The sequence below is a fragment of the Guillardia theta genome (assembly GCF_000315625.1).
Source record: "Guillardia theta CCMP2712 unplaced genomic scaffold GUITHscaffold_152, whole genome shotgun sequence".
Lineage (NCBI taxonomy): Eukaryota > Cryptophyceae > Pyrenomonadales > Geminigeraceae > Guillardia > Guillardia theta.
In genome coordinates, this window is record NW_005434522.1 from 1 (window position 1) to 26,888 (window position 26,888).

A 26,888-nucleotide genomic window follows, 5' to 3' on the forward strand; every position below is an offset into this window, starting at 1 on the left:
GTTTATTAGAATGCTAGAATGTTGCTCGGCCTCGTTGTGGGCTTATGCAATTTGATCCTAGTCTAAAGAGGCGCTCGAGCACTGGGAGTACACGGCCTACAATGCGAACCCTGCTTCTGAGGCGTCTTTCTACTCTCTACTTCTGCTGTCTTCTCTTGGCTTCCTCAGCCTCAGTCAGGAGAGTTGCCTCTCCTCACCTTGGCCTTCGGGCACCACCTACTCTACCTCCATTCAGCTTCCTCAGCCTCAGTCAGAAGAGTTGCCTCTCCTCACCTTGGCTTTCGGTCGCCTCCTACCTTCTCTCCTTACCTTGAGCTCAGCTCAAGCTCGGTACGGGCTCGCCCCGTCTTCTTCCTCGCCCTCGCCTTGCTCTTCCTCCATGTCTTCCTCTTCTTCGTCATCCTCCCTCATCTCCACTCGCAGTCGGTCCTTCTTGTCCACCTTCAGCGAGCAGGCCAGCACATGCATCTCTGCGAATTTACTCAGTGCTATGAACAGGAGGCTAAGAGATCGACGCTCTATGTCGTCGCTCTCCGCCTCCTGCTCAAGCTCAGCAGCTGCCGTTGCCCGTGGCGAGAACGCGCTGCCCCTCCTTGCCTTCTTGCTCTCTCCTTGCACGCGAGTCCAGCGCTTGCTCTGCAGCCACTTCCCCAGCCTCTCCTTGAGCGCGTTGCGTCCCACTCCCTGCTCCTCTGGCATCTTCGCCCACTCTCCCAGCGCCATGAACTCCAGGCTCCCCGGAGAGTAGAACGTGTCGTGGAGGTTGCCAACGGCCTTGTCCAGGACCAGCTTGATCGGCTCGCTCGTCCCTGCCTCGTTCAAAGAAGCTGCATCTTCGATGACTGCTGACAGCTCGCTGACGAGCTGCATGTCCTCTTGGCTTGACGGAGATGCTGCCTCCATTGTGATCCTCTCCAGGTCTGTAAACTCCAGCCACTCTCCCTCGCTCTCCTCCTGTCGCTGCGCTGCGTCGCTGGTGCCCCGCTGACCAGCCGCCTCAGAGTCAGGCTCCTTGTCGAAGCCGACTGCTTCGAGCTTGGTTGCTGCGCCTTCGAGATAGAAGGGCAGCTCCTTCATCATGCGTCGAGCATCCTCCGTGGAGCCGAGGAGGATGCATAGCTTGGACCCGTTCCAGGACTTGGTGTTCAAATCCTCCTCCATGTCGATGCCTTCAACGTTGATCTCGAGCCTGTTAGCGATCTCCAACAAGACTCTCTTGACTCTTGCGATAGACGTGTTGCCGCCGTTGCACAGCCCCTCCATCTCCTTCCTCGTGAAGCGACCAGATGCCGCCGTCGACTTGATGATGATCTTGATCTCCTTGCCGTCCTTGCCGCCTGCCTTCTTCTGCATCCTTGATGCCTTCTTCAACTTATTTCTGGACACAAAGCGATCAGCTGTCAACTCGACTGCGAGCGCCTCTCTGATCTTCGGGTCCTCGCTGAACAGAGTCAGGTGTACTCCCTCCATCGCTTCGCTCTCTCGGAAAGCTCGAAATGCTGTATCATTCGCCTCTGGGCAGCTCGAGGAGACGATCCACTCCACCTCCCTCTGTCTCCAGATGACGTTGGCCCCTACAGCGATGAAGCCTTTCTGACCTAAGCCTTTGTGGACTTGCTGTCCTGGCGCCCCAGCGACTAGCATGCCTGCCAGCGGCTGGAGTTGGACCGCTGCAAGGGACTGGCGCAGCAGCTGATAGCGATAGACGGCAGCTATCTCAGCCGTTGTCATGCCGCCCAAGGTTAGCAGGTGAGTCAGCTCTGCCAAGCTGCCCCCTTTGCCCCAGGGTCCTCTCTTGGCTCGAATCTTGAAAGATCGATCGTGCACGATGCTCACATGTACAGCTGTGAACTTGCGACCATCGATCGCGAAGTCCTCTCTTCCCTGCCAGAGCTTCTCCGCTTGTGCATTGCGGAGGAAGGAAACAGTCACCGGGATCTCCTCAGCACTCGCTATCTCGGGTCTATACGGAGCCTTCCACATGATTGCTTTACTCTCTTGCACTGAGTCTACGATCAGTCCGATCTCTTCAAATTTCTTCTTCAGCTTTTCTTCATGGTTGACATACACCGAGGAGATGCCCAGGAGAGTCATGGAGATGAAGGAAGTCACCTCGTTGCCTGCTGAGGCGGTGTATGTCTCGACCTTCTCCTTCTTGGCTTCTTCAATCTGCTGCATAAACCACTCTCTGGATGCGTCACTCCATCCAGTCATCGCTTCTTGCAGAAGCTCACGTCGTGCCTGCTGACATGTCGAGCGGATGGCTTCTGCGATAGCGTCGGGGGTGCATCCCTCCACAGCCTTGCAAGCCTGGGCTGTCCTGCTGTTCGGATAACGCTTCGCGAAGCTCTTCACCCTCTCGACGAGATCAGCTTCGAGGACAGAGGCATCCACAAGTCCGCTCTGCGTGTATTGGCATGATCTCCGATACAGCAGGTTGCGAACATTTTCATCATACTGAAGAACCATACTTAGAAAGCTATTTGAAGTATACAAACCTCTCGCTTGCAGCTTCCTTGGCGCCCTGGCGGCTTCCCCTACACCTGGCAGGGAGCCATGCTGCCGAAAATACCCTAAACCCTAAACCCTAAACCCTAAACCCTAAACCCTAAACCCTAAACCCTAAACCCTAAACCCTAAACCCTAAACCCTAAACCCTAAACCCTAAACCCTAAACCCTAAACCCTAAACCCTAAACCCTAGTAGTAGTAGTAGTTGAGTTTATTCTAACAGGGATCTCGTGACCTGGCAGTTCGGCCCGACTTGGCTGGCCCTTATGGCAGCCGTGCTTCTGCTCTGCTCCCTCCTCTGATATACTTCAGTGGTCTTCCCCGGCCTCAGCCAGTGGAGTTTCCTCCGCCGGCCTTGGCCTGGGTCGTCCGTGCTTTCAACTTGTGTTGCTTCCTCGGCTCCGACACACCTTGGCGGTCTCGGCCGGCCTTCGGCCAGTGAGTGAATGAGGGATAAGGTGGTAGGTGGAATGCGTATGGGTCCCTGGGACTCACGTCCCTTCCGAGTTCCCCCGGGCCTCGGTCCGGACCGGGCCCGAGAGCCCGGCCGGCCTCCGCCCGGCCTCCTCCTCCCGGCCCCCCTCCCCCCTCCCCCACCGGCTTACCTGCCCTTACCTTCGTTGCTTGCCCCATGTCCACCTCATTTATTTCTTCCTCCTTCCCCCCTTGGGGCCCACAGCTCCGCTCCGCCTCTTGTCCACCTCTAAGACTTGACTCGAGCCTCAAGCGCGCGAGGGGCCTGCACCGGCCTCCTCCTCCACGGCCTCGTCCTCCTCAGCCTCCATGTCGACTTCCTCCCTCATCATCAGCCGCAGTCGGTCTTGCTTGTCGACCTTGCCCGTGCAGCTCAACCCATGGTGCTCAGCAAATTTACTGATCGCAAGAAACAAGAGGCTTACAGATCGACTCTCGATGTCATCGCTCTCAGCCTCCTGCTCGAGCGCATCAGTCGCTGCTGCCCTTGGAGAGAAGGCGCTGCCCCTCCTCGCTGCCTTGTTCCCTTGCACCCGTGTCCAGCGCTGCTCGCCGAGGTACGCTCTGAGCTTTTCTTTCAAAATGTTTCGCTTCGATCCCAGCGTCGGCGTGGCTGCCCAAGCTCCGAGCGTCATGAACTCCACGTTGCCCGGCGAGCAGAAGGTGTCATGCAGCTTGCCAACACTCTTGTCTAGCTCCAGCGAGATCGGCTTGCCAGCTAGCAGCTCCTCCTCTGATGTCTCCAAGAGCATCGTCGAGAGGTCGAGCAAGACCTGTTGGTCGACTGGCCCTGACGGCGACGCTGCTTCCATAGTAATCCTGTCGATGTCGCTGAGCTCCAGCCATCCAGCGCCTTGCTGCTGCCCTTGGGGCTCTTGGGCTTGCTCCTCGCTGCTCGGGCTCCTCTCCTCCTCATGCTGAGGGTTGAGCTTAAAACCCATAGCTTCCAGCTTGACTTCCAGGATCCCTTCCAAGTAGAAGGGCATGTCTTCCATCAAGCGTCGAGCCTCTGCCTTGGTCGCCAGGGAGAGAGCTATCAGGCTCCCATCCCAGCTGAGCGTGTCACGATCCTCCTCGACCTCGACGCTGACCAGCTTGAGGTTCATTCTTCTTGCTAACTCCAACATGGCTCGCTTGACTCTCGTGATCGATGTGTTACCTCCTCCGCACAGCGCTTCCATCTCCTTCCTCGAGAAGCGGCCTGTGCTCATGCTTGACCTCGACTTGATCTGTACTCTGAAGTTGCTGCGCCCCGCATGATCTCTCTCGCGAAGTGCCTTCCTCTGCTTGGCAATCTTTCCCCTCGGCACGAAGGTGTCGGCTGTGAGCTCGACTGCGAGCTTGGCGTCGTCGCTGATGAGAGTGAGATGCACCCCCTCCATCGCCTCGCTCTCTCTGAACGAGGCCAAGGTCTGCTCGCAACTTGCCGTCGAAGGCGAGCTGAGCACCCACTCCAGCTCTTTTTGCTGGAGAGTGCCCGTACTTGCCCCAACAGCGACATACGTCTTCGGGCTCGGCCCCTTGCGACCTCTCTGCCCAGGACCCTGCACGAGCATGCCTGCAAGCGGTTGTACCTCTGCGGCTGCAAGAGATTGCGAGAGCAGCTGAAATCGATAAATCTGAGCGATCTCGGCCGTCGACATTCCTCCGAGAGCTAAGAGCTGCGATAGCTCGGCAAGGCTCCCTCCCTTGCCCCAAGGTCCTCGCTTGGCTCGAAGCTTGAACGACCGGTCGTGTGCAATGCTCACCTCTGTGGCTCGGAAGGCTCTCCCTTCTATGCAGTATTCTCTCCTGCCTTCCCATAGCTCCATGGCTGCTTCATTCCGAAGGAAGGAGACGGTGACTGAGATGTCGTCTGCTCGTGCTATCTCAGGTCTGTAAGGTGCTTTCCACATGATGGCCTTGTCGACTCCATCGACTGAGTCTACCATGAGACCTAGCTCCATAAGCTTCGTTTTCAACTTTTCTTCTTGTCGAACAAACATCGAGGAAATCCCTAGGAGAGTCATGGAGATGAAGGAGGTCCCCTCGGTGCCTTCGGTGCCGATGTACTCCATTCACTCAGAGAGTCTTCAAACAGGTCGCGTCTCGCCTGCCGACAGCGTCGGGAGTGCATCCCCCCTCAGCTCTGCAAGCCTGAGCTGTCCTACTACCAGGATACCGCTTCGCGAAGTTCTTCACCCTCTCGACGAGGTCGGCGGCCTCCTCGACGTGGCCTCCAGAGCGCTCGCCCTGCGTGTATTGGCATGATCTCCGATACAGCAGGTTGCGAACGCTCTCATCATACTGTAGTACCATGCTTAGAAGCTGTTTGAACTATACCAAGAACTTGCTCGCAGCTTCCTCCGGTCCCCTTGCGCTCTCCCTACGCGCCGCGGATGTGCATGCCTCGGGAAGGGGCGGCCTGCCTCGGGAAGGGGCGGCCTGCCTCGGGACTTGAAGGGGCGGCCTGCCTCGGGAAGGGGCGGCCTTGCCTCGGGAAGGGGCGGCCTGCCTCGGGAAGGGGCGGCCTGCCTCGGGAAGGGGCGGCCTGCCTCGGGAAGGGGCGGCCTGCCTCGGGAAGGGGCGGCCTGCCTCGGGAAGGGGCGGCCTCCTGAACCCTAAACCCTAAACCCTGAACCCTAAACCCTAAACCTTGAACCCTAAACCCTATTATTATTATTATTATTATTATTATTATTATTATGTGAGTTTATTAGAATGCTAGAATGTTGCTCGGCCTCGTGGTGGGCTTTTGCAATTTGATCCTAGTCTAAAGAGGCGCGCGAGCACTGGGAGTACACGGCCTACAATGCGAACCCTGCTTCTGAGGTCTCTAAACCCTAAACCCTAAACCCTAAACCCTTCTTCGTGATCCTCCTTCGTCGTCCCTATTGTAGCTGTTGCTGTCCTTTCAGTGCGCTTGTGCACAGAGCCACATCGACTGCTTGACATGACCTGAGGTGAGGCTTGCTCTGATCAGTTGCCTCAACACTAAACTCTAAACCCTGAACTTAACCCTAAACCTTGAACTGGGTTCTAAACCCTGAAAGCCTTCCGAGTTCTAAACCCTAAACCCTGTCCTCCGGGTCCCATTCCAGTCCGTCGGAGCCTGGTTTAGGGTTCCAATCCGAGCCCAGTCCGAGCCCGGTTTAGGGTTCCAGTCCGAGCCTGGTTCCAGTCCGAGCCCGGTTCTCCTTCCTAAACCCCTTCCCGCATGGAGATGGCTTGAGCGTGCGCAGCGTCTGCCGCCATGGAGCTAGGTATTCCCTCCTCCCTAAACCCTAAGTCAGGATTTTTGCATGCACTGTCATTGCATGCAAAAATGGTGGCTTTTTGCTTCATCAGACGTCACACCGAGGACGGAGATTACTGGCATCGGCATGATAAGCCTTGAAAATTTCGCCTCCAAACATGCTTTCACATGATGACTTGGGTGCGTCACAAGAGAATTTTGGAGCTTTGATGATCGAATTACTTTCAGAGCTAAACAACATCAGTTCATCGCATATTCAATGCTTAGCCTTGTTAAGTCTGGTTCAAGATATTATTTCTTTTCGAAGAGAAAACAGCATTAACAAAGCAACCAAATTTAGTTCCTCTCGTGGACTTCAAGCGATCAAGGTGGCCAGTTCAATTCTTGATTGCCACATCGAAAAAGAACTATCTGGCACATGTCAGCTTGTCGCTATTGAATTGCGTTCATGGCTCAGATCCTTGTATGATCATCAATCAGCACCCCCATTTCGAGTGGCCTCACTATCTCAGCTCGAGATGTCCCCTTGTGAGGATTCCAGGAATGAAATGAATACCACAGTTGCTTATCCAAGGATAGAGAAAGTCTTGGAATCAAAACGAAAAAAGAAACTCTATCAGAGAGCGGTGCCAACAGAAGGAAAGCATAGTTTCCAGGTTAACAACCCCAATCGCCAAAATAAGAATGAAAGAGCTGAAAGAAATACTCTCAAGTCAACGAACTTACAAAGCATGCATCAGACAATAAATCAAGCCGATATGTGCTCAAACGAAAGACGACACACACATGTAAAATTTGTTTGCTATGCGAAAAATAGGTGAAATTGACAACTGAAAGAATTTCACAGTCTTTGGCGATGATAGAGGATAAACCTACCTCTTTCCAAACCCGCCTGCTCTTCGCTGCAACGTCTTGCAAAGCTGTCATGTTATCACTAGGATTAGAAGAGGCCTCAAGGGTTTTACGCTTGATTGAGGAGAGCCTTCGTTCTACTGTTGGTTCGAATTGATTGTTGCCGAGTTACTCGATCTGCTAATGTTTTTGCTCCACCTCGTCTCAACAGATGAGGAAGCTTTACTGCGAGCAGCTGGTTTCCTGTCCCACTGCGACTTTCGTGTTAGACAGCGTGCCACTAGCGCCTTAGCCTTGGTGGGTATGTGTTTGGACCGCCAGGCACTGGAGCATGGCGATAGCTTGGATATGACGGTAAACTTGAAGCTAATGTTCGACGAGCCTGTGGTAAATCCGAAGGAGCCAATTCGAGTTGACGGTGAAAAGTTTCTGGAAGGATTTTCCCTTGCTAATGCTTCTAGTTCTAGCACTATTGGCTATGAAGCATTTTTTGCTTGGACGACAATCCTATGCTTTTTGGAACCTCAGGGTCCAAGCGTTAAGCTTCCTGCTTCAGTTAATCTGCAATGAAGTGATTTCAACCTTTTGATTCATGACTCTGACTTACAACTAGATTGAAACGATCTGCATCTTGGTTGGAAAGGTGATGCTAATCGTGGTTTCTGGAGTTATGACTCATCATGTAGGGTTCTCCTTCAGCTTGTCAAAAGGTCCGACGCAGAGGGTGTAAGTAGCATGAATTCTTGCCTATGCATGCAGACCGATAATTTCGCAGGTTCCTTCATCGCAACACTTCGGAACCACTGTGGTTTGAGCCGGTAGTAAAATGATTGCGTATTTCTAGAACCTGAAAAGCTATCAGGACGATGAACGAATGTTTCAGCAAGAGAATGACAAGTTTCTAATCAAATTTCAATTCCTGTTCCGGCGTTGCGTCGGAGAATTGGAGGTTGGAAAGCGATATGCTTATCTTGTCCAAACTAATATGTGCAGTTGGACAAGCTTTGCTCCAAATATGATCAGACAAAGCAAAAAGTAGCTTCCTTTTTATTTTCCGCTTGACTGACTGATGTTGGAGGGCTCTCCGTTTCCTTGCTGGCTGCTTCTCGCAAGTGGGGGATATTGGTTGCCTCCCTCAAATCTGCTCGTCAAGACAGCGTTGGGTGCTGTGTGAAATTTGTTTTCAGTTTTTAGCTCACAAGTGCGTAGAGGTCTTCATGCATATTTCTGCAGATTCAAATGAAGGAAAGTCGGAATGTTTTTTGCATCCTGATTTGTTTCAATTTCAGATCTGATTGTTCGTGGTATTGACGAGATTTGCAGGTATGGATATTGCTCTAGATGAAATACGCAATTTGACAAGGATATCAAGCGTAAGAAGATATGTGGGAAAGAGACTCTGCATCGAGTCACGTGCCTGGCAGGAGACTCGCTCGCTCTTCTCGGCTCTCATCATGGAAGTGAAAGGTGTGAGTGAAAGTTACCTCAGGCAAGCTGCTGCTACCATGTTGCATCCAGACCACGGTCAGCGAGCGAACTCAATTGAGCCTATTCCAGAGGAGGAGAATAGTGCCGTTGTTATCGACGAAAGCTGCTGCTGGTTAGATATCGAGGTCTGTGTTGTCATCGGGACTGTTGCTGGAATGGGCAGAGGAGAAGCTGAAGATGGCGTTTCATCAATGGTGTGGGAATACAATGAGATATCTGCAGAAGAAGAAGCTCTCTATCACGAGATCGCAAGCTTTCGTGAAAGATTATCTATCGCCTCGTTGCATTCAGGCGATCAAGACATTGAGCAACTACGAAGAAGATATTTGGAGTTGCAGGCATTGCTTGCTCGAAGTAAGTTTTCTCGGCATGTTCAAAGCTTCGAAGTGGCCAGACGAAGTGGCAAACTGTGGGAACTTGCTTTTGCGAACGCACCAAGAATAGGAAGAGACAAGTCGGTCAAAGCCTCCTTTTCTGTGTGCATTCCCTGTGGGACCTATCATGGAGCAGGAGAGCTGGGAGAAGCTATTCATGAGCAGCTAATCAGGACTCAACCATTCCTCCCCTTCCAGTGGCGCTTGTGCAGCAAGGGAACGGGACAGCAGGTCATCATATACTCAGATGGCCCATTTGCACGCTCGTTCGTGGACAGGAGGAGAGAACTGAGGTTAGAGCAGGCGGGGATAAGAGTCAGCTCTTCGAGTATTCGTTGCTTGCTGCGAATCCTGGGTCACACCGGCACCCATGCTCATTCAGCTGCGAACTCCTTGCTTGGGTTCCCATCAGAGGACGGCGGATGGGCAGAATGGGCAAAGGTACGCACTTGAGGGTAGACAAGAGGAGAGTTGTGACGCTGTGCACAGGGTACCTTGCTGAAGAATCGTGCTCACCTGCACATGGAAGACGTTATTGGAAGAACAGGGAAGTGCTTCAAAGTGTATCAGATGTAAACGATTTGTTCTCGTGGTCGAGAAAGAAATTGTTTCACGCTCCCCACTTCACTCAATCTCACCCTTCGTCTCCCTCCCTCCCTTGTCCCCCCCCCTCCAGGTCTCCCCCCCTCCCTCCATGTCTCCCTCCCTGTCTCCCTCCCTGGTCTCCCTCCCTGTCTCCCCCCTCCCTCCCTGTCTCCCTCCCTCCCTCCCTCCCATCAGGCTACTCAGGCGAGTCATTAGATGGCATGGTGACTGAGGACCAAGCTCAAGACTGTAAGAGACGACGACATCAAACAACCCGCGCATGCCACTTGCATGCCACAAACTTTTACTGCATGACCAAGACGATAAGCTCGCCTCAGTGTTAAGAAAAAGAAAAGAAAAGAAATCTCGAAAAGACATGATATCGAGATAAAGTAACGCCCCCTGATGTAGTGAGTGGTCGTAGGTTCACCACCCCTCTGAGTATCACCCCTACCCCCTAGTTATCTTTTATAACGTTCATCCGGTATCGTCGAATGACCACCCTGTGGGCTCAAATGACTACCCCACCCCAACTACCCCTTTCCCTCCCCCTTTCCTGCCTCTTCTCCCCCGTATCTTTTGGAACGGCTATGCAGTACCCAGTCCATTGTTTACCCTACCAGGCCCCACCCCCTTTTTTCACTCGAAATACCCGGTCCTTTAGTATCCCCACAAGCTACCACCACTGATGGTTGTATTCAAAAGATTGTATTCAGTCGTATCTTGCAGACCCCTCCCATCTCCCTGAGTGCTACCCCAGGAGTAACCCCCATCCCTATGACCAACCACCCCTGTTGTATGGATCATGATCATCACCCCTACTCTGACAAAAGATACCACCCCTCTTAATTCCCCAACCCCGCCCCCAACCTGCTTTATCTTTTCGATCCTCCGCGACCGGATCACGCATCCGAGGTACAACATGCAAAACCCAGTGTTCGCCATCGCAGAAGCCAGGCATGATGCACTGCTCCATCAGCTACCCCATCCGAACACAAGTGGCAACATCTCCTCGTGGCAAGTCCCTCTTCAGGCCAGACTTGCTACCGTGAATGCAGTCACGCATCCTGGTGCTTTCATTCCTCCTCATCATGTGCCGCAGGCATCGCTTCCTGTACAGCATGTCGCAACGATGCCCCAGGGATTTGTTTATCCTGTCCAGCAGACGGCTCCAGGCGTGATGTATCATGTCCCTCCGCAAGTCGTGCAGCATCCTGCTATGCATCAATATGTTGAAGTTGCGAAGACCGAAGCTTTCCATGACATCATGCAGCATCAGCTCCACAACCGTCTGGTGACTCATCATCCCCACCCCTTCACAACCCAACAGAAATTAGCCTTGAGGCACGAAGAGCTTACTATCGGGATATCTTCCATGTTTGAGATTGACGCTGGAAACTGAACAAAAAACCCTCTTCTTGTCAAGCACGGTATGTTTGCTGAAGTGGATATATCATTTGCATATATTGAAGTATGAAGTATAATTTGCATTGAGAGGAAAAAATCTTAAATATTTTCTAGTTGGACATCCCGGCCACTGCTACCTATTTCCTCTTGCCAGTATTTCTAAACACAGATGGCACGGCGCCGTTTCTCATTTGACCGGACTGACTGTCAGTGTCGTACCCAACTACATCACACTTGACCTTGGCACCCGCATACTGCGGCAAGGCGGCAATACTGGTAGTACAGACGTATAGCACTGCAGGTCATACGCCCCGCGACCACCGTGATCGGACCCGTCACGCGTAATTCTCAGTGGTACTACGGTACGGTACCACCGCCGGGATAATCGCCGGACTCGATCACTGAGCCTGCCTACCGTATGGCCGCGTCAACCGAGGCAGCAGCCCGGCAGCCAGCCATTCCATGAAAGTTGTCATGCTGCCAGGTATCGTATATCCGGGTACTGAGTACCGCCCTGCGCCGTACGGTACTATGTAGGATCACAGTACGGTATCAGGCTGAGCCTCAGGCTTGACTCAGGCCGGGCTGCCGCCCGCGAGTCCGACGGCGACTCGCCTGACGGTGACTCAGTCAGGTACAGTACGGCGGTCAGTGCACTGAGGAGGGGGTAGGGTTCCCATCAAGGATGTCAAGGAAGAGACATGTACTTCACTATCAATATGTGGATGGTCTCGGAGAAAACCAGAGCGGCCCGGCCGGGCTTCCGGCCCGCGGCGGCTCCGGCGCCGCGGCCGCGGCCCGGCGGCCGCCTGCCGGGGCCCGGCGTCTGTGAACTTAACTTGATCCGTTACGGCCGTTGAGTTCAACTGAAGCACTTGTCGGAATGAAAGTACATGGTGGAACAGAGAAGATCATGAAGGAGGAGACGAAAGAAAATTCATGAGAGGTCATGGAAAGACGAGACCACTCGCAGCAGCATAACTCGGATGATGAGAGCGAAGATGCACAATTGATGTTATCACTCACGATGTCTGAAGCTGCCTCTCCCATGCTGTAGTTTTGGGACGAGATCGAAAAATCAACTCGCTGCATTAAAGGGGATGGCTCGTTTGAAAACGAACGCTCTCCTGGAAGGATTGAGTTTGGAGATGTTCAAGCTGTTTTATCAGCTGTCAGAGTCTAACAACTTTGAGGCTCTAATCGTTCTTCTGGAAGGTGAGGCTGTGAGCCTACGTCTTTGACTCAACTGATGCCTTTGAAGCTCTGACCTCGGGTACGATGCTTGCAAGCCTTGTGGTACAAGACTTGAGCAACGCCGTGTGGTTTGCGGGAGCAAACGAGGAGGACCAAGTCCAGCAAGTGCTGTCGTCATGTTCAGACTCTCCAACGGAATCCCTCCGGAGCCTTTTTCTCACCCTGATGGTTGAAGAGAATTATCAGCTCGAAGAAGACATCAAATCCCTGGTGGACGAGGCGCGGACCATGTCCTCCCTCTTACCTGCAGAACTGATGAGGTGCGAGGTCGCGAGGTCTACTCGTAGTCTTACCTTGTCTTCAGGGATGTGATCGTAAGTCTGTCGACAAGTACTTCTCCGATAGCTCGACTCTTGCAGAGGTCCCACTTTCAACGCTTTGATGACTCCAAGTGTTGGGCCCAAGACGGCGAGCCGACGAGCTTGGGGAATGATATGAATGCAGGAGCAGCGGCACCAAGACATTCAACTTTCGATGAGCTGCGGAGAAGTATCGAGAGAGAGAAACTGTTGCTGGGAACGCAAGGCAGCACCGACCTGCAATCATCTGCCTCACTTAAGGTAATGCCTTCACAATTGGCGAGGGAAGAAGGGAAAGAAAGCTTCATCAGATTCGAAGACATGCAGAAGACTTTGGCTTTCGAGTTGTGGGGCATCGGCGAGGGGTCAACTCGACTCCTCGAAGTTCTTCAGGCTTCACATGTGAGCAACAATGCTGCAGTGAGCGACAGCCCAAGCAGTTGCGACGTCTCCTTGGATGCGTCATCACGCCTTGACTCCTTGTCCTTCATCTCTCGATCGAACCTCTTGCCCTCGAGTCAGGAGCAGCCGCCTCGAACAGGTGGTCGCGCGAGTGATCTAGAGGGGGAGGACGTGGAGGGAATGCTGCTCCAGACGCAAGGAGAGGGAAGAGACTCGCAGCAAGAAGCTTTCCATGCGCATGTGAAGCGAATTGGCGAGGCAGTGAAGCCAAAGCATCACGTGCAGACGCGAGTGAGAGCCTTGTCAAACGGAGGAAACAAGATGATGCCGGAGTACCTGAGTAGAAGGTCGACATCTCGTGCCCATGGCCTGTCCCAGCTCCATCGCAGCTGCAGCCCGACGTCTGATGCAGAGAAAGAGAACAGAAAGCAATTAGAGGCTGCCCGCACAGTGACTTCCTCCTCGTCTCACAGTAAGAGTCCGTCGCGATTGCCAAAAAAGCTGCAAAAGGCTCAGTCAATCGCGAACAAGAGCGAAGCCTCTGCATCTCGTCAACGACTGGAGGACAAGAAAGCGCAGGGGAGCAGGCGACCTCAGTCGTCGTCGGCGAACACAAGGGACATGAAGACTGGGTCTCGTCACCCAGCAAAAGATAACTCGAAGAAGAGCAAGACAGAGAACTCGTCGCCTTGGATTCTCATGCAGCTGCAGGAAGGAGGCAGCGCTGCTTCCATCGACGCTGTTGAGGACGTTGACGGGCTGCCAGCGGGTCCCCCGCCTGGCTTGTCGTCCACAAGTCGGAGGACGTCAAAGAGGAGTATCGTGGAGAGGTGCGAATGGCTGCAGCAAGAGTGGGCCATCCTCATCCTCCAAGCCTCGATTCGCAGAGCCCTTGCCAACAACGCCGCGAGGGCGGAGCAACAGAGGGCGCATGGTAGAGCAGCGCGGTGGACGTCTAACCGAGGCAAAAGGGGAGAGCAGGAGGTACCTGCAGAAGTCAAAGTGTCGGCTGGGCGAGAGAAGAAGTTGCCTCTGCGTGCTGTTCCGTTTGAAGATGTGAATAGACGCAGAGCTGCGAGAGAAAAAGTCGCGGTGAAGCGACAGGGCAAGGCAGCGAGCAAATCTCCTGCTCTGTGGGTTCCATTCAATCTCGGGGACAGGCCCTCTGCGAGGAGAGAGAACTTGGCAGAGGAGAGTGGCGCGCTCTCTTTCTTGTACACAAGTCAGTCTACGTTGCTGAGTGGGTCGAGCCTGAGGTCTCTGTTGCCCCTGCAGTCGCTGGAGACGAGCAGCGAGGAGGATCTGAACTCCCTCGGGGACCTCTCAGGATTTCGCGTTCTCATGAGCAGAGGGCGAGGCGCGGGAGGAGGAGGAGTAGTAAGAACGTGCATGCGCTTGAAGATGATGAGGAAAGCGTTCGTGTCATGGGCGGAATCGCGCAGCGTCAAAGGAGAAACTATGAGATTGTATTGATCGAGGACAAGAAATAAACAAGAGGGACAGATTCCTTGGAACGGAAAGTGAGAGTTGCGGGAGGATAAGCAAAAAATGGAGGACGAGGAGGAGGAGGGCGAAAAGGAGAAACCAATATGAGGAGGAGGACGAAAAGGAGAAACCGATGGCCTGAGCCTGGGATCGGCAGTTGATCAGGTCAGTTAATCTTCAAGGTCGTCGGGCTCATCAAAACTGTCGCTTGACCATCGACGTTATGCCAGACAGCATGCCTCCTCCTACCGAGATCACGCCTGCCACCCCTCAGCCTCCAACATGCCACAGACTCGCTCACCTGACACCAAGCCTCCTCCTACCTCTACAGCTGTCGACCCGGTGTTGAGCAGCCTGCATAGAACGAGTCAGAGGAGAGAGGGAGCGAGTGAGAAGAGAGAGAGAGCGGGCTAGGAGGGGAAAGCAGCGGTAACGCAGAGGAAAGTGATCGAGAGAAACAGAGCTGGCGGAGGGAGGGAGGGAGGGAGGGAGGGAGGGAGGGAGGGAGGGAGGGAGGGAGGGAGGGGAGGGGAGGGGAGGGGAGAGAGGGAGGGGAGGGAGGGGAGGGAGGGGAGGGAGGGGAGGGAGGGGAAGGGGGGGAGAACCTATCTCGGAGGAATGTCAAGGTCTGAGAGTCGGAGGAGGCGCCTGCCGTGTGCAGCATCCCAGCCTTCTCCCCCTTTGCAAGAGAACGCGCAGCAGCGTCAAGCACATCGTCGAACACCATTTCCAAGCGCATGTCGGTGATCTGCAACGAGGATGACAAGAGAATGAGAGAGGGGTAAAGGAGACCTCCTGACGCATCGTCCTCTCCCTGAGGTTCACGCTGATCTGCTCCTCATCCCGTCACTCCATCTCCTACGCCCTCCTCTCATTCCTCAACCTCTCCGCTCAGCTTTGCTAGCGCCAGCATCGGCTCCTTCCCAACGCCAACCGTCGCCACTTTGAAATTTGTCTGCCCAAGATGAGAATCGAATTGACTGCATGCAGCACAATGGCACCTTAGCAGTGACAGTCCTAGTCTGAAGGTCCACGCGAAACAACGAGGAAGTGTTGTGTATGCTGATACAGAGCTCGATATCCTCAGGCGTACCTGCGAAAGCTCACTAACTGTCCAACAGATTGAGTATGATTTGCCAGCTAGAGATTGTTGCAGCTCATCAAGAAGTTGTGCAAGAAGTGACTGGTTTGCAACTCGCCATATCATGTCATCCTGCCATCCCATTGTCCATCAGGATTATCATCTGCATCATCAACTCGACCTCCACCTTAATTCCCTCCCTCTATCACCACCACCACCACCACCACCACATCATCATCATCATCGTCATCGTCATCGTCATCGTCATCGTCATCGTCATCGTCATCGTCATCGTCATCGTCACCATCGTGATCGTGATCGTGATCGTGATCATCCACAGCCATAGCCATAGCAGCCATCAATTCTTTCCTCATCTTCATCATGAACATCAGCAAAAGCCTTTGAATCTTCACCTTGTGCTCGTGGTTTGCGTAATACTGCCGGATGCTCTCGACGTCGCTCATCGGGTCCCCCCCCTCATCAGGCACCACCTGGTACTCCATGCGGGAGATCTCCGACTGGATGGTGTAGTTGGCAAGCTGAGGCCTCTGCTCGTAGTACTGGAAGGTGACATCTGCTTCCGAGTTCTTCTTTGCCAGCCGTCTGAGGAGAAAAGTGAGGGTAGCGAGAGGACGGGAAGCAAAGGGGAGAAGAGGAGAGGACGGGAAGCAAAGTGGAGAAGAGGAGAGGACGGGAAGCAAAGTGGAGAAGAGGAGAGGACGGGAAGCAAAGTGGAGAAGAGGAGAGGGCAGAAAGCATAGGAGAGGGGAGGAGAGGAGAGGAAGGAAAGCAAAGGGGAGGAGGAGAAGAAAAGCTAGCACCTGTTCAGATCTCGTCGTGTTGCTGGATCTGCTACTCTCATCTGAAATCGTCGCAATCTCTTCACAAACTCCGCTGCTCGCGGCGACATCTCCGGCGTCTGTAGGGAATCACATGCTGCCAGTCTGCGCGCTATTCGCGTCATACCTCCAGCACTAGCTGACCGTTGGCATCGAACCCGTCCACCACCGCCGTCTTCTCTCCACCCCCCTGTTACATCGCCATACTCAGGCTGCAAGGTGGGTGTGCGTAATAGTGACCTTGGGAGTAGTGTCGCGCGTCCTAGAGCTCTTGGGAGAATCTGTGGGCAGCTACACGGTTTGAGAGCAGGTGAACAATGGAACGGGAGTAAGAGTCCGAGGAGGGGGTTTGAGAAGAGTTTCAAGCATCTTATGATATCCGACGATATGTTATGACGTGAGTTTTGAAAAAGATGTGACATTACATCACTTGTCACGACATCGGTATGTGCAACATTGGTGAAATGTGGAAATTTCAAACTAGTATACATAATGAACATGAGATGTGGTAATTTCACAAACCAGTGTACCCATGAATGCATTTCAATTCTTCTTTGCCATATTTTCTTCTTTGTTGTATGCATGTTTCTTCATTCTTGTTTCTCCTCTTCATCGGCAATTCACCTTGCTTGCCGAAAGCTCCGCCATGAGCGCGTCCAACCCGTCCATGCCAGCATCGCCTGACATCCTTGCAAGCTATCAGATCTTTGATGGGGTGGGGCAAAAAGGAGTGGGTGAGGGTAGGAGGCATTAAATAAGATATGGCCATGATACGAAAAGTATTGAGTATAGCAAAGGAAAAATGAGATAGGTAGAGATATAATTGGTTTGAAACTCTAAATCATGGGTGGTTCAAATGCTTAGTGTTCTGCCAAGTGGGTAGGGGTGGGGCAGTCCAGACAGGTCGGCGACGAGATGCAGTGACATTGAAGCAGAAAGAGTTGCAGAAGAGAAGAAGAAGAGAAGAAGAAGAGAAGAAGAGAAGAAGAGAAGAAGTAGATCAAGACAAGACAATATGCATTGATGACGATGCCAAAGACATTGTTTATCGTGGTCTGATTTGACATGAAATCTGGTTGTCCTAGTAAGGAAATTGCCATAAGAGATCGTTTTGGTGGACATTACTTGTAACTCGGATTTTATATGTCTGTTCATCAACAAGTCGTCTTTCTCTTCCTGCTTGTCGGGTCTCTGCTACCTGTCGATGCCTTTCACCCTTCGAGCTTTCCTCTCAAGCCAGCGATCAAGAGAGGAGCACTTGGATCTCTCCGGCCAGTACGCATGTCCTCGACGGCGACGATCAGCTCGCATGTGCAGCAACAAGTTGCCTTGCTGGCTTCTGCAAGTGAGGTGCAGCTGCAGGTCATGGTGTCTAAGTTTCTTGGCTATGGCATCTTGGTTGGATCTCTGTTCCTGCAGGTCCCTCAGCTCCTCCGCATCCTCCTCTCTCGCAGTGTCGTCGGGCTTTCTGCAACCGCGAGGTACAGCGAAGTTCCGATCAACAGCAGCAGCGTCATCTACCACTTCCTCCTCGGGTATCCACTGGCTTGCTATGGAGAGAACATCGTCGTCCTCATTCAGAACTTGATCGTCGTCGCGCTTATCTGGGCATGGAGGACGCCGAGGGTTCCAGTCCGAGAGATGCTGTTTTGCACCTTGTCCTTCGTCGTGCTCTGTGCAGCTCAACTCTCGCTCCCCAAGGAGCTTCTCCCCTGGCTCATCTACGTCAACATCCCATTCATCTTCGGCTCGACGGTACCTCAGATCCTGGCGAACGCGAGGCAGGGGCACACAGGGCAGCTCTCGATCCTCACGTGCTTTCTAAAGCTGGTCGGATGCTGCGTCAGAATCTTCACCACCATAACTCAGATCGGTCTTGATCCCGGGCTGCTGCTGGGCTACTTTGCAGGCGCGAGCATGAACCTGACGCTGGTGAGATGCGAGTTCATTGATGAGGAAACAATTGAGTGACTGGATGAGCAGGTCCTGCAAGGTTTCTACTACCGCGATGCGACAGCACAGCTGAACGAGGAGGAGAGGAGGAAGAGAGATGCAGACAAGAAGTCGATATGATCTATCTCAACCGACTTTACATATGCGTCATAGTACAAATGATCCCCTGCCCTCCTCCGAGCCCCCTTCACTGGAAACAGAAACTTCAGTTTAAAACATACTGTCATGAGTTTCCACACACATCTCTTTACTGAAGAACGCCTTCCGATTTCTCTGAGTCGCCTTGATCAGATATTCTTTGGCCGCATCTGTCATAACATCATTCTCAGTCTAGCAATCATTGCCATGTTTTCTTATCACTATGCATGTCTCATAGCCACCTATTGACCACCACCTCCACCACCTCTTCCTCCATAGCTTCATCATCATGATTTCATCACCTAATTCTGCGTTGCAAGCGAGTGCCACATGGTCACCGATGAAGTCTCGCCAGGCCGTTCGAGGCTGCCAGGAGCTGTCGAGCTGTCTGTCGGTGTACCATCCCGTCAAGCACGATTCTATCTTCGCCATCAACTAGACTGTCGTCAGCAACTCCACCGTCGCCATCTTTTTCACCGAATCCACTTGCAAGCTCTCAAACTTGTTCTCAGTGCAGAGAGACGCGAAGTGCTCGCAGTTACATGTCGCCATGTTGTAGTGGGTCTTCCCTTCGTGCGCCATGGTGCGGGCGATCATGTCGGGAAGCTGCTGCCCTGATGCGCGTGTCGAGGCGAAGAGCTGCGGCATGGTGAGGAGGCATCGAGACTTCCGTCTTCCACCTTCTTTCCCCCGCAGAATTCCGTCAAAGGCAGCACCTTGACTATCCCCTCGTGATTCAGCTGCGCCACACAGACATCGTCACTCCCGTCGACCCTCCCCAGCAAGACGCCGAAGTGAAAGTACTCGACGAGCTTCAGACTCTGCGGGGCAGTGCAGCGAACAAACACCTTGTGCTGACTTCAGCAGGAGGATTGAGTGCATCTATCATACCTTAGTTCCTGCTTTCACTCGACATCGAGCTTCAGCCAGCTCCATTTCAACATATCCATTCGGAATGCGCCATGGGCGAATCAGAGCCGAGTGGTCACTCTCATCGTGCTGTGCAGAGGAGCGACAAGCGCCAGCACCCATGTGAAGGAGCTTTCACGAGGCTTCTGATGCCTCTATGATACGCGGGACCTGACTTGATCTCAGGCAGATATAGATACGTCTTCCAGGTAATCTCGATGCTTTGACGCGACTGAGTCTCTGCACTATCCTTACTGTGATGATGCTCTATGAGTGACGTATGTTTGTGGTAGATGTATTTGTTTCTTCTCTCTATGAGTGACGTATGTTTGTGGTAGATGTATTTGTTTCTTCTCTCTATGAGTGACGTATGTTTGTGGTAGATGTATTTGTTTCTTCTCTCTGTCTTGGTTCGCTTTGTTCGCTCGCTTCCTCTACCCTCGGAATGATGTCGGTTTGATTGTAAAAGGCATCAAATCAACTAGAGGAGATAATTGGCTTTACAACAAATGCCCTCCAATATGTCCTAGGGGTAATCATGAGGCGGGCCCAGAAATATCCCGACAAGCGAATGACGGAGGTGGGATCATGCCACGAGAGGATGCTGTGGGAGGGAAGGAGGGAGGGAGGGAGGGAGGGAGGGAGGGAGGGAGGGAGGGAGAGGAGGGAGTAGGGTGAGGGAGGGAGGGAGGGCGAAGAGGAGGTGGGGGGAAGCGGCGGGAACTGAGGGAGGTAAGTAAAAGGCAGCTCTCTTTCATGGAGTCAGCTTCCTTGCGTGAGGAGATTTGATGACCATGTTCCCAGGGGCTCTCGGCGGGTGCTTGAGAGCCTTTGGATCCGACGATCACGACTGATCGACGAGGGATGGGGCGCCGGGCACACGTCTCTGAGGCGCGGTCGTCATGAAAGAGGCATCGAGGAAGGACAATTCACCTTCCTCTTGAACCTCAATCTCTCAACGTCCTCCTTTGTGTTGACGTTGGTTTTCTTCTTGACGGGGCTCGCGACGCTCTTCTGATTCTGCTCTTTCCTCGTCACGTCCTGTGCGTTCATTGCCACCTTCTCCTCCTTGTCGAGCGCGATGTTTGTGTTTCTCTGCAAAACTGACGACTAGTTGTCATGGTGCGACTTGCTAAAATCAAACTCACAATCAAGCAGCTCAGCGATGAAGGAGTCTTTCTCATGCGCAGAAACGTCCTTGCACCTTCACGCACGGTCACTCTCTTCCTTCTCCATCATGCTCTCATCCGCATCAGTATCCGCATCTCCATCTCCATCTCCATCCCCATCCCCCTCTTCATTATCATTTTCATCATCATTGTCGTCGTCATCATCATCATCTCCATCATCATCTCATCGGCATCGGCATCGGCATCGGTAGTCTTTGTTCTCACAGGTCAAAACAGATCTTCAGCGGCGCAGCTTCCGGCGGCTGGTAGACAAATGCGATCGCGAGCGAGTCCGACTGCCGGCGCCGTCAACAAGGAGCGAAGAGGAAGGAAAGTCCCACGTCTTGCGAACTGATCTCGATCTTCGGCTCGGTCACGGCGAAAGCAATGCACAAGAAGAAATCGTTCCAAGACTCGATAAAGGGGCATTCCCTGCCAGCAAGACAGCCTGTCAGCTCCACAGCTCGTCCTCCTCCTCGTCCTCGTCCTCCTCCTTCACCTCATCCTCACGCTTTTCATGTCGTTCTCTGTCAACCTGCTCACATAAAGGTCTCCCTTGCTGTTCGTTGCTCGCAAGCACCACACTTGCTCAGAGTCTTTTGCTGTCGTCATTGCGCACAACCTGCACGCTACGTCATTGTCAGCCTCCATGCTCGCGTCCTCACCTCCAGCCATCGCATGTGAGCGCAAAGGTAGCAACGCGAGAGAGCTGACATTGATGGTCAGCAAGAGAAGAACATGTGCAAGGTCTACAGCTCGCGAAAAATGCTGCGGATCCTCTTCAGACATGGCACATGTGAAGTCGATAGAGGAGGACGGGAGGGAAGGAGGGAGGGAGGAAGGGAGGGAGGGAGGGAGAACGAGCAGATGTCGAGAGAGGCGCTAAGGGATATAGAGGGAGGGAGGGAGGGAGGGAGGGAGGGAGGAGGGAGCCGGGCTTTTAAAAAACAAATCTTGGTGAAAAAGACAATTGTAGATCCTGCTAGCTGGCTGTTCCATGGCGCCGTCCTCCCTTACCGCCGCCCTTTCACGCCATGTCTATCTCTCCCTCCTCCTCCTCCTCCTCTCCTCCCTCCTCTCCTCCTGCGCTGCACCAGCATGCTCGGCGTTCGTTGTGAGTGGAGTCAGCAAGCTGAACGATCGGGGGAGGAGCGAATGTCCCCGCGCATGCCCTCGAACGGTGATGGCACCGCTCATGGCGTCGGGCACGGGAGCTCGCAGAGAGGCCATGCTCGAGGAGTGGGCGAGAGCCAACGGCATCTTCTGCATGCTCAACATCAAGCGGATGGCGGACGGAGAAAGGAAAGCTGTTGCAGCCAACGCACTGGCAGGAGGAGAGAGAGTGGTGCGAGTGCCGAGAGAAGTTTCGTTTGTGACCTTCCAAGGAGACGCCTCTCCTCTCCCGCCCTCGTTTGTCGATCAGGACACCTGGCAGCAGGTTTCTCTCCTCCTGCTTCTTTCCCTGCCTGACCTCAGCTAGCTGGACGAGCACTGGAACGCGAAGCTTGCGCTGATGCTGCTCCACGAGATGCGTCGAGGAGGTCAGGAGCCTCGAGCTGAGATGTTTGAGTGCTGAGAGCGCCATGGCAGAAGCGAGCAGGTGGTGGGAGTACTTACTCCACTTGCCCAAGAGACTTCATTCCACAAGTACGTGCAACTTCCGATCTCTTCCACCTGCTCTCGCTCATCTTCTTGCTAGTTCACTGGACGGACGAGGAGCTAGCTGAGCTTCAGAATCCTCGTCTCGTCGCAGCGGTGCGGGCTAGTCCGGTGGAGCTCATTTCTACTTCCTCTCGCTTGCTGAACATCCCCAGGCGTCGGACTCAAAGCGATCGCATGCTGGGCTGACGATCGAGGCGTCAGAGTGGCGTTACTTTGACCGAATGCAGGCAGCAGGGGAGCAAGAGACTTCCATGCTCGACCAGGAAACCTTCCAGCGCGACCTCCACCGCCTCCTCTGCGATCGCATGACTGCCCCTCCTTCCCTCGCAGAGCTGAGATGGGCCATGGACTGCGCTCAGAGTCGCTCGTTCGGCGTGAGCACGACAGAGGGAGTGAAGTGCTTCTGCCTGTGCCCTCTTGCGGACATGCTCAACCACGACCCCAGCTCTCCTGCTCTCTTCGACTTCGACCCTGCCACCTCCTGCTTCGCCATTCGAACCTCCAGGGCTTGGTCGGAAGGGGAGGAAGTGACCATCAGCTACGGGGAGCTGAGTAACGAGGATCTCCTTCAGTTCTACGGCTTTGTGCTCGACGACAATATGCATGAGTTTGAAAGTTTCGACGTGGAGGAGCTGGGGCTGCTCGTCCCTCGCAAATTGATCGGCTCGGAGGCAGACAGGCTCGACCGTCTTTTCCTCCTCTCCTCTCTCTCCTCCGCTGGCCTTCCCGTCCTCTCCCCCGACCACTCGCGGTTGCTGCGCCTGTCTCGGCGAGGCATCTCACCTCCTCTCATGGCGGTCGCTCGTGTCCTCTCCCTCAGTCGCGAGACGCTGGCGGCGCATGAGGGGAGGCTGGAGGAGCTCGCGGGGCGTCTACTGCGAGGAAAGCACGTGTGCTTGGACAACGAGCTGGAGGCATGGCGGCTCCTCCGCAGAGCCTGCGAGCGACGGTTGGAAGCGATGCCTACGACAGAGGAGGAGGACGTCCGGAGGCTTGAGGAGACGAAGAGAGCCAAGGGAAGTGAGCAGATGAAGCTGAGCCTGAGGTATCGAATGAGCAGGAAGAGATTTCTGCGAAGGTCCATGATGATGCTAGACGGATACATTTCAAACAGCGAGAGGATGGGAATGGTTTGCACTGTCCTCCTCCCTCCATCGCTCGACGACTTTGTCTTTGACGTCTCCTCCCATGACCTGAACCCTCCTGCCCGCGACTTGCCTCACCTCAGCGACGCGCGACGTGCAGCATGGACGGCTTCACTCGGAGACAAGGCAGCAGCTGGCGGTAGCTCCAGCTTCGTGAGCCTCGTCAGCCACGTGCTCTTCGACGCAAACGAGCAGCGCGGCAACAGCAGCTGCCAGATGGCTGAGGAGGCGAAGGAGGAGCCAGAGGGGAAGAGCGGGAGGAGCAGCTTCGAGAGCCGCATGGAGGGTAGGAAGGAGCAGGTGAGGGAGCTGCTTGCCCTATGGCTCTGACGGGTAGCAGAGGAGGCTGAGGATGAGCAGAAGTAGCCTGACGGAGGGGACAGAAGCGATGAAAGAAATGAGCGAAAACTTCTCCCTGATCGTCGACGTCTCAAACAGTCGGACAGGGGAAGGGGAGGCGGAAGGGGAGGCGGAGGCGGAGGATGTTTCTTTTGAGACACTCCTACAAGCGGTGAAGGACAGCAGAAAGGGGTGAGAGAAGAGAGGAGGAGGAGGAGGAGGAAGGAGGAGGAGGAGGAGGAGGAGGAGGAGGAGGAGGAAGGCAGTGACGCTCCTGTGATCTAGACCATTGCGAAAACTACCAACGCAACGAGAAAAGGCTCAAGCAACAGGTGATTCGATTCCGACCCTCCTTTTCTTCGCTCTTTCCCCCTCCTCTGTCTCCTCACTCATGACCAGAATGCGATGGGACGAGGATCAGTTCGAGCTGTTCTTTTAAGCTCAATGCTCCATGAACATGGACAGCGGCACGATGAGCAAATTGAGCCCCTGCGACGAGATTAGCCGATACCATGCTGCTGATGGGCTGGGGGAGGGGAAGGAGAGGAGGAGAGGGACGGAGAGGAAAGTTTGGGGGGGTTGAGGGGGGTTCTTACCATGATGAAGAAAACGAACATGACGCACGGGTCCCTGTCTTGATATCAGCCAGGGGATGCGGGGACCAGCAGGTGGAGGAGAGGAGGAGGAGGAGGGAAGGAGAGAGATCAGCGAGAGGGGAGGGAAGGAGGAGGAGAGAGAGTAGGGCGACCTATTGCCAAACATGCGAGCCAACATCCCTTCAGCTCCTGCTTTCTTCTTTCTCTTGGCTTGAACCCTCTCGATCTTGGTCTGCAGCATCGCCGTCACTCTCACTCGTTTCATACCAAATCAAAATCTTCCTGAACGTCTTCGTCCTCGTCGTCCTCCTCTTCCTCCTCTTCCTCTTCCTCCTCTTCGCCAGACTCTTCATCTACGCGAGAGTCAAAGTCTTACCCTTCTCTTTTGCCCTCACCGTCGGAGTCCAAGCTCTCCTCCTCCTCTCCCTGCGTCCTGTCAGCTGCTGTAGCAGAGCATGCAGACTCGCCTCCACTTTGCCGTCGTTCTCCGGGTCCTTGATGAAGATCTCGACAGCCTTGGGGACAATCTCGCTCTGACCGACGGTGAACCGAGCGAAAGAGGAGAGGAGAAGAGGAGAGGAAACGAAAGAGAGATGGGAGGCACCTTAAAGATCATAGCGACTGCCAACTTCTCCTGCTCGTCGAAGAGTCCGTTGCTGGCCATGAGGTGAGCTGATGGAAGAAAGAGGCGCATGACACGAGGATGTGAAGGTAGCCGAAGGGTAGAGGAGCGAGTGAAAGAGGGCATGGGGCGGAAAGCAAGAAGGAGTCCCGAGGAGGATAGCGATGATGAGCGGGAGGGGGAGGGAAGCGGGGCAGAGCGGTTGGGGGGCAGGAGGGAGGGAGGAAGCAGTCACCGAGTTCCGCTGGATTTGGTCGGCTCGAAAAGGAGGAAGAAACTCGATCCTGCACAAGGTTAGGGGGAGAAGAGGAGGAGGAGGAGGAGGAGCTGACTGTATCTGGTGGGAGGGGTGCCGGGGGAAGCGATGTCTTTCTTCCTGGCTGTGAGACATTTTTCTGCTCGTGCATGTCAAGTTAGCGACGAACAACATGACGGTGAGCTTCAGGAGACAGGAAAGGATGAGGGAGATCAAGGCAAACGGAGGAGGGGAGGGGTGGGGAGGAAAGCGCGGAGGGGAGAGGAGGGGAAGGGAGGCGAGGTGAGGCGGAGAATGAATGAAGGGGAGGCGAGGCGAGGCGAGGGAATGAATGAAGGGGAGGCGAGGCGAGGCGAGGGAATGAATGAAGGGGAGGCGAGGGGAGAAAGCGGAGGGGAAGGAGGGGAGGAGGAACAGGAGAGATGAACAATCCTGCTGCTCACCTGGCAACCATGAGATTCCACTTGACTTGGCCTGCAGACGGTCATTCCTCCAAGAGAGCTCGACCCAGAGCTTTTCGTCGCTGAAGTAATGATTCTTGTCGAACAGAAACTCAACCTGATACAATGTCGTCAATTCCAAAACGACAACGACAACATTGACAACAACAGTAACAACAACAGTAACAACAACAGTAACAACAACAGTAACAACAACAGTAACAACAACAGTAACATTAACAACAACAACAACATTAACAACAACAGTAACAACAACAACAACAACAATAACAACAACAACAACAACAACAACAACAACAACAACAACAACAACAACAACAACAACAACAACCACTACCACGACACCATTCCTTTGTTGGCTCCCCTCCCCCTCCCTCCCTCCGCCCTTCCGCCATCTTCAGCTTGCGTTCCCCCTCCTCACTCACCCTGAAGCCTCGCTTGTCCGGCGAAATGAGAAAGTCAGTGTCGCGGGGCTCGCACATGCCCTGCCGCTTGTCGTTGTAGCTGTAGCTCACGTCCCTCAAGTGCTCCAGCGCTCGCTCGTCCCTGTCCGTCACAACCTCCCACAGCGCCGGTGAGTTTCGTAGGACAGTCAGCCAGAAGCGCGGAAGCCCTTCTCCTGCACCGAGGCGTGACGAGAGGGAGAAAGAAGAGGAGAAGGTGGAGAGGGAAGAAGGAGATGGAGAAGTAAGAAGAAGGAGAAGTAAGAAAAAGGAGAAGGAGAGAGAAGAGAAAGTGTCAGGGGGGCACGTAGAAGAAGAGGAAACAATGAAGAGCATGGAATGGGACGATGAATTCGAGGAGGAGGATTAAAGCAGAGATGGGATTTCATGCGCAGCTTACCAGCCATAGGCTGGATAACGCCTCTTCTCTTCGCGCAGGCGTCTTGGAATTGAGTGAAGCACTCAGTTCGGATCTTTCGCAGATGCTCCGCAAACTCTCCCCTCCTCTCGTCCAGTTGCTGCTGCACCGCCAGCACCTTCTGCACCCGATCTTCTACCTGGCGTGAAACTCGATGAGGACGAGCAGGGATAGAGCAGGAGGAGAGACAGTCAAGCAGGACCAGGACCAGGGACACAAAAGCAGGAAAAGTAGCAGCAGCAACAGGACGAGGGAGGAGGAGAAGGAGATCGCAAAGAAAAGCAGGATGAGGAAGGGAGCAGTAGGAGCAGCAGCAGAAAAAGAAGGAGCGAGATCAGGAGCAGGTGCAGCAAGAGGAAGAAGAAGGGATCAATACCTCCTGTCTGAGACCGAGACCGAGAGGACAAGTGTAGGTGGGAGGATCGACACAAGCGATGAAGTGAAGGCCAGCTCTGAGATGTCGTGAGCAGAGCAGAAGAGAAATATAGGCGA

General features: G+C 53.9%; 12 protein-coding genes across 12 annotated transcripts in view; 5 read left to right on the forward strand and 7 right to left on the reverse strand.

Moving 5' to 3' along the window:
* GUITHDRAFT_155807 (hypothetical protein) lies at positions 1–890 on the reverse strand. Its single transcript, XM_005821104.1, has one exon. It carries the CDS (start codon positions 868–870, stop codon positions 322–324), a length of 549 nt encoding a protein of 182 aa, XP_005821161.1. The 5' UTR covers positions 871–890; the 3' UTR covers positions 1–321.
* A 2,342-nt stretch (positions 891–3,232) lies between these two features.
* GUITHDRAFT_119600 (hypothetical protein) lies at positions 3,233–4,930 on the reverse strand (the record flags this gene model as incomplete). The annotated part of the gene is made up of 1 exon (XM_005821105.1): positions 3,233–4,930. The coding sequence occupies one exon, from the start codon at positions 4,928–4,930 to the stop codon at positions 3,233–3,235; it is 1,698 nt and encodes a 565-aa protein (XP_005821162.1).
* A 2,489-nt stretch (positions 4,931–7,419) lies between these two features.
* Positions 7,420–9,509, forward strand: GUITHDRAFT_147368 (hypothetical protein; the record flags this gene model as incomplete). The annotated part of the gene is made up of 11 exons (XM_005821106.1): positions 7,420–7,458; positions 7,685–7,797; positions 7,847–7,889; positions 7,955–8,020; positions 8,259–8,328; positions 8,395–8,444; positions 8,496–8,538; positions 8,590–8,913; positions 9,070–9,164; positions 9,237–9,374; positions 9,423–9,509. 11 exons carry the CDS (start codon positions 7,420–7,422, stop codon positions 9,507–9,509), a joined length of 1,068 nt encoding a protein of 355 aa, XP_005821163.1.
* A 931-nt stretch (positions 9,510–10,440) lies between these two features.
* Positions 10,441–10,920, forward strand: GUITHDRAFT_119602 (hypothetical protein; the record flags this gene model as incomplete). The annotated part of the gene is made up of 1 exon (XM_005821107.1): positions 10,441–10,920. One exon carries the CDS (start codon positions 10,441–10,443, stop codon positions 10,918–10,920), a length of 480 nt encoding a protein of 159 aa, XP_005821164.1.
* Positions 10,921–11,811: 891 nt separating this feature from the next.
* GUITHDRAFT_155809 (hypothetical protein) lies at positions 11,812–12,533 on the forward strand. Its single transcript, XM_005821108.1, has 2 exons — positions 11,812–12,140; positions 12,187–12,533. The coding sequence occupies exons 1-2, from the start codon at positions 12,026–12,028 to the stop codon at positions 12,489–12,491; spliced, it is 420 nt and encodes a 139-aa protein (XP_005821165.1). The 5' UTR covers positions 11,812–12,025; the 3' UTR covers positions 12,492–12,533.
* Positions 12,534–14,332: 1,799 nt separating this feature from the next.
* GUITHDRAFT_155810 (hypothetical protein) lies at positions 14,333–15,319 on the reverse strand. Its single transcript, XM_005821109.1, has 3 exons — positions 15,158–15,319; positions 14,971–15,113; positions 14,333–14,719 (listed from the first exon to the last, which is right to left on the reverse strand). Exons 1-3 carry the CDS (start codon positions 15,167–15,169, stop codon positions 14,620–14,622), a joined length of 255 nt encoding a protein of 84 aa, XP_005821166.1. The 5' UTR covers positions 15,170–15,319; the 3' UTR covers positions 14,333–14,619.
* A 567-nt stretch (positions 15,320–15,886) lies between these two features.
* On the reverse strand, positions 15,887–16,973 carry GUITHDRAFT_155811 (hypothetical protein; the record flags this gene model as incomplete). The annotated part of the gene is made up of 4 exons (XM_005821110.1): positions 16,526–16,973; positions 16,413–16,475; positions 16,268–16,365; positions 15,887–16,049 (listed from the first exon to the last, which is right to left on the reverse strand). Coding segments are annotated over exons 3-4 (212 nt in total), but the record flags the coding sequence as incomplete, so codon positions are not given.
* A 593-nt stretch (positions 16,974–17,566) lies between these two features.
* Positions 17,567–18,358, forward strand: GUITHDRAFT_119605 (hypothetical protein; the record flags this gene model as incomplete). The annotated part of the gene is made up of 2 exons (XM_005821111.1): positions 17,567–18,217; positions 18,269–18,358. 2 exons carry the CDS (start codon positions 17,567–17,569, stop codon positions 18,356–18,358), a joined length of 741 nt encoding a protein of 246 aa, XP_005821168.1.
* Positions 18,359–18,361: 3 nt separating this feature from the next.
* GUITHDRAFT_155812 (hypothetical protein) lies at positions 18,362–19,720 on the reverse strand. Its single transcript, XM_005821112.1, has 6 exons — positions 19,268–19,720; positions 19,057–19,224; positions 18,854–19,015; positions 18,679–18,811; positions 18,480–18,546; positions 18,362–18,428 (listed from the first exon to the last, which is right to left on the reverse strand). The coding sequence occupies exons 1-6, from the start codon at positions 19,406–19,408 to the stop codon at positions 18,386–18,388; spliced, it is 714 nt and encodes a 237-aa protein (XP_005821169.1). The 5' UTR covers positions 19,409–19,720; the 3' UTR covers positions 18,362–18,385.
* A 409-nt stretch (positions 19,721–20,129) lies between these two features.
* GUITHDRAFT_147374 (hypothetical protein) lies at positions 20,130–20,973 on the reverse strand (the record flags this gene model as incomplete). Its single annotated transcript, XM_005821113.1, has 6 exons — positions 20,130–20,171; positions 20,219–20,388; positions 20,434–20,489; positions 20,680–20,750; positions 20,796–20,886; positions 20,954–20,973. 6 exons carry the CDS (start codon positions 20,971–20,973, stop codon positions 20,130–20,132), a joined length of 450 nt encoding a protein of 149 aa, XP_005821170.1.
* A 478-nt stretch (positions 20,974–21,451) lies between these two features.
* On the forward strand, positions 21,452–23,796 carry GUITHDRAFT_147375 (hypothetical protein; the record flags this gene model as incomplete). The annotated part of the gene is made up of 5 exons (XM_005821114.1): positions 21,452–21,892; positions 21,935–21,995; positions 22,154–22,209; positions 22,269–23,561; positions 23,602–23,796. The coding sequence occupies 5 exons, from the start codon at positions 21,452–21,454 to the stop codon at positions 23,794–23,796; spliced, it is 2,046 nt and encodes a 681-aa protein (XP_005821171.1).
* Positions 23,797–23,871: 75 nt separating this feature from the next.
* GUITHDRAFT_166268 (hypothetical protein) overlaps positions 23,872–26,888 on the reverse strand; it is a gene marked incomplete at its 5' end in the record, with an annotated part of 5,581 nt that continues 2,564 nt past the window's right edge. The window contains 13 exons of the mRNA XM_005821115.1: positions 23,872–24,089; positions 24,197–24,230; positions 24,349–24,428; positions 24,479–24,547; positions 24,590–24,622; positions 24,664–24,729; positions 24,801–24,852; positions 25,054–25,102; positions 25,151–25,213; positions 25,518–25,632; positions 25,961–26,154; positions 26,379–26,535; positions 26,773–26,848. Coding sequence (XP_005821172.1) covers positions 24,042–24,089; positions 24,197–24,230; positions 24,349–24,428; positions 24,479–24,547; positions 24,590–24,622; positions 24,664–24,729; positions 24,801–24,852; positions 25,054–25,102; positions 25,151–25,213; positions 25,518–25,632; positions 25,961–26,154; positions 26,379–26,535; positions 26,773–26,848 — 1,036 coding nt within the window. The 3' untranslated portion in view covers positions 23,872–24,041. The remainder of the gene's footprint in view (positions 24,090–24,196; positions 24,231–24,348; positions 24,429–24,478; positions 24,548–24,589; positions 24,623–24,663; positions 24,730–24,800; positions 24,853–25,053; positions 25,103–25,150; positions 25,214–25,517; positions 25,633–25,960; positions 26,155–26,378; positions 26,536–26,772; positions 26,849–26,888) is intronic.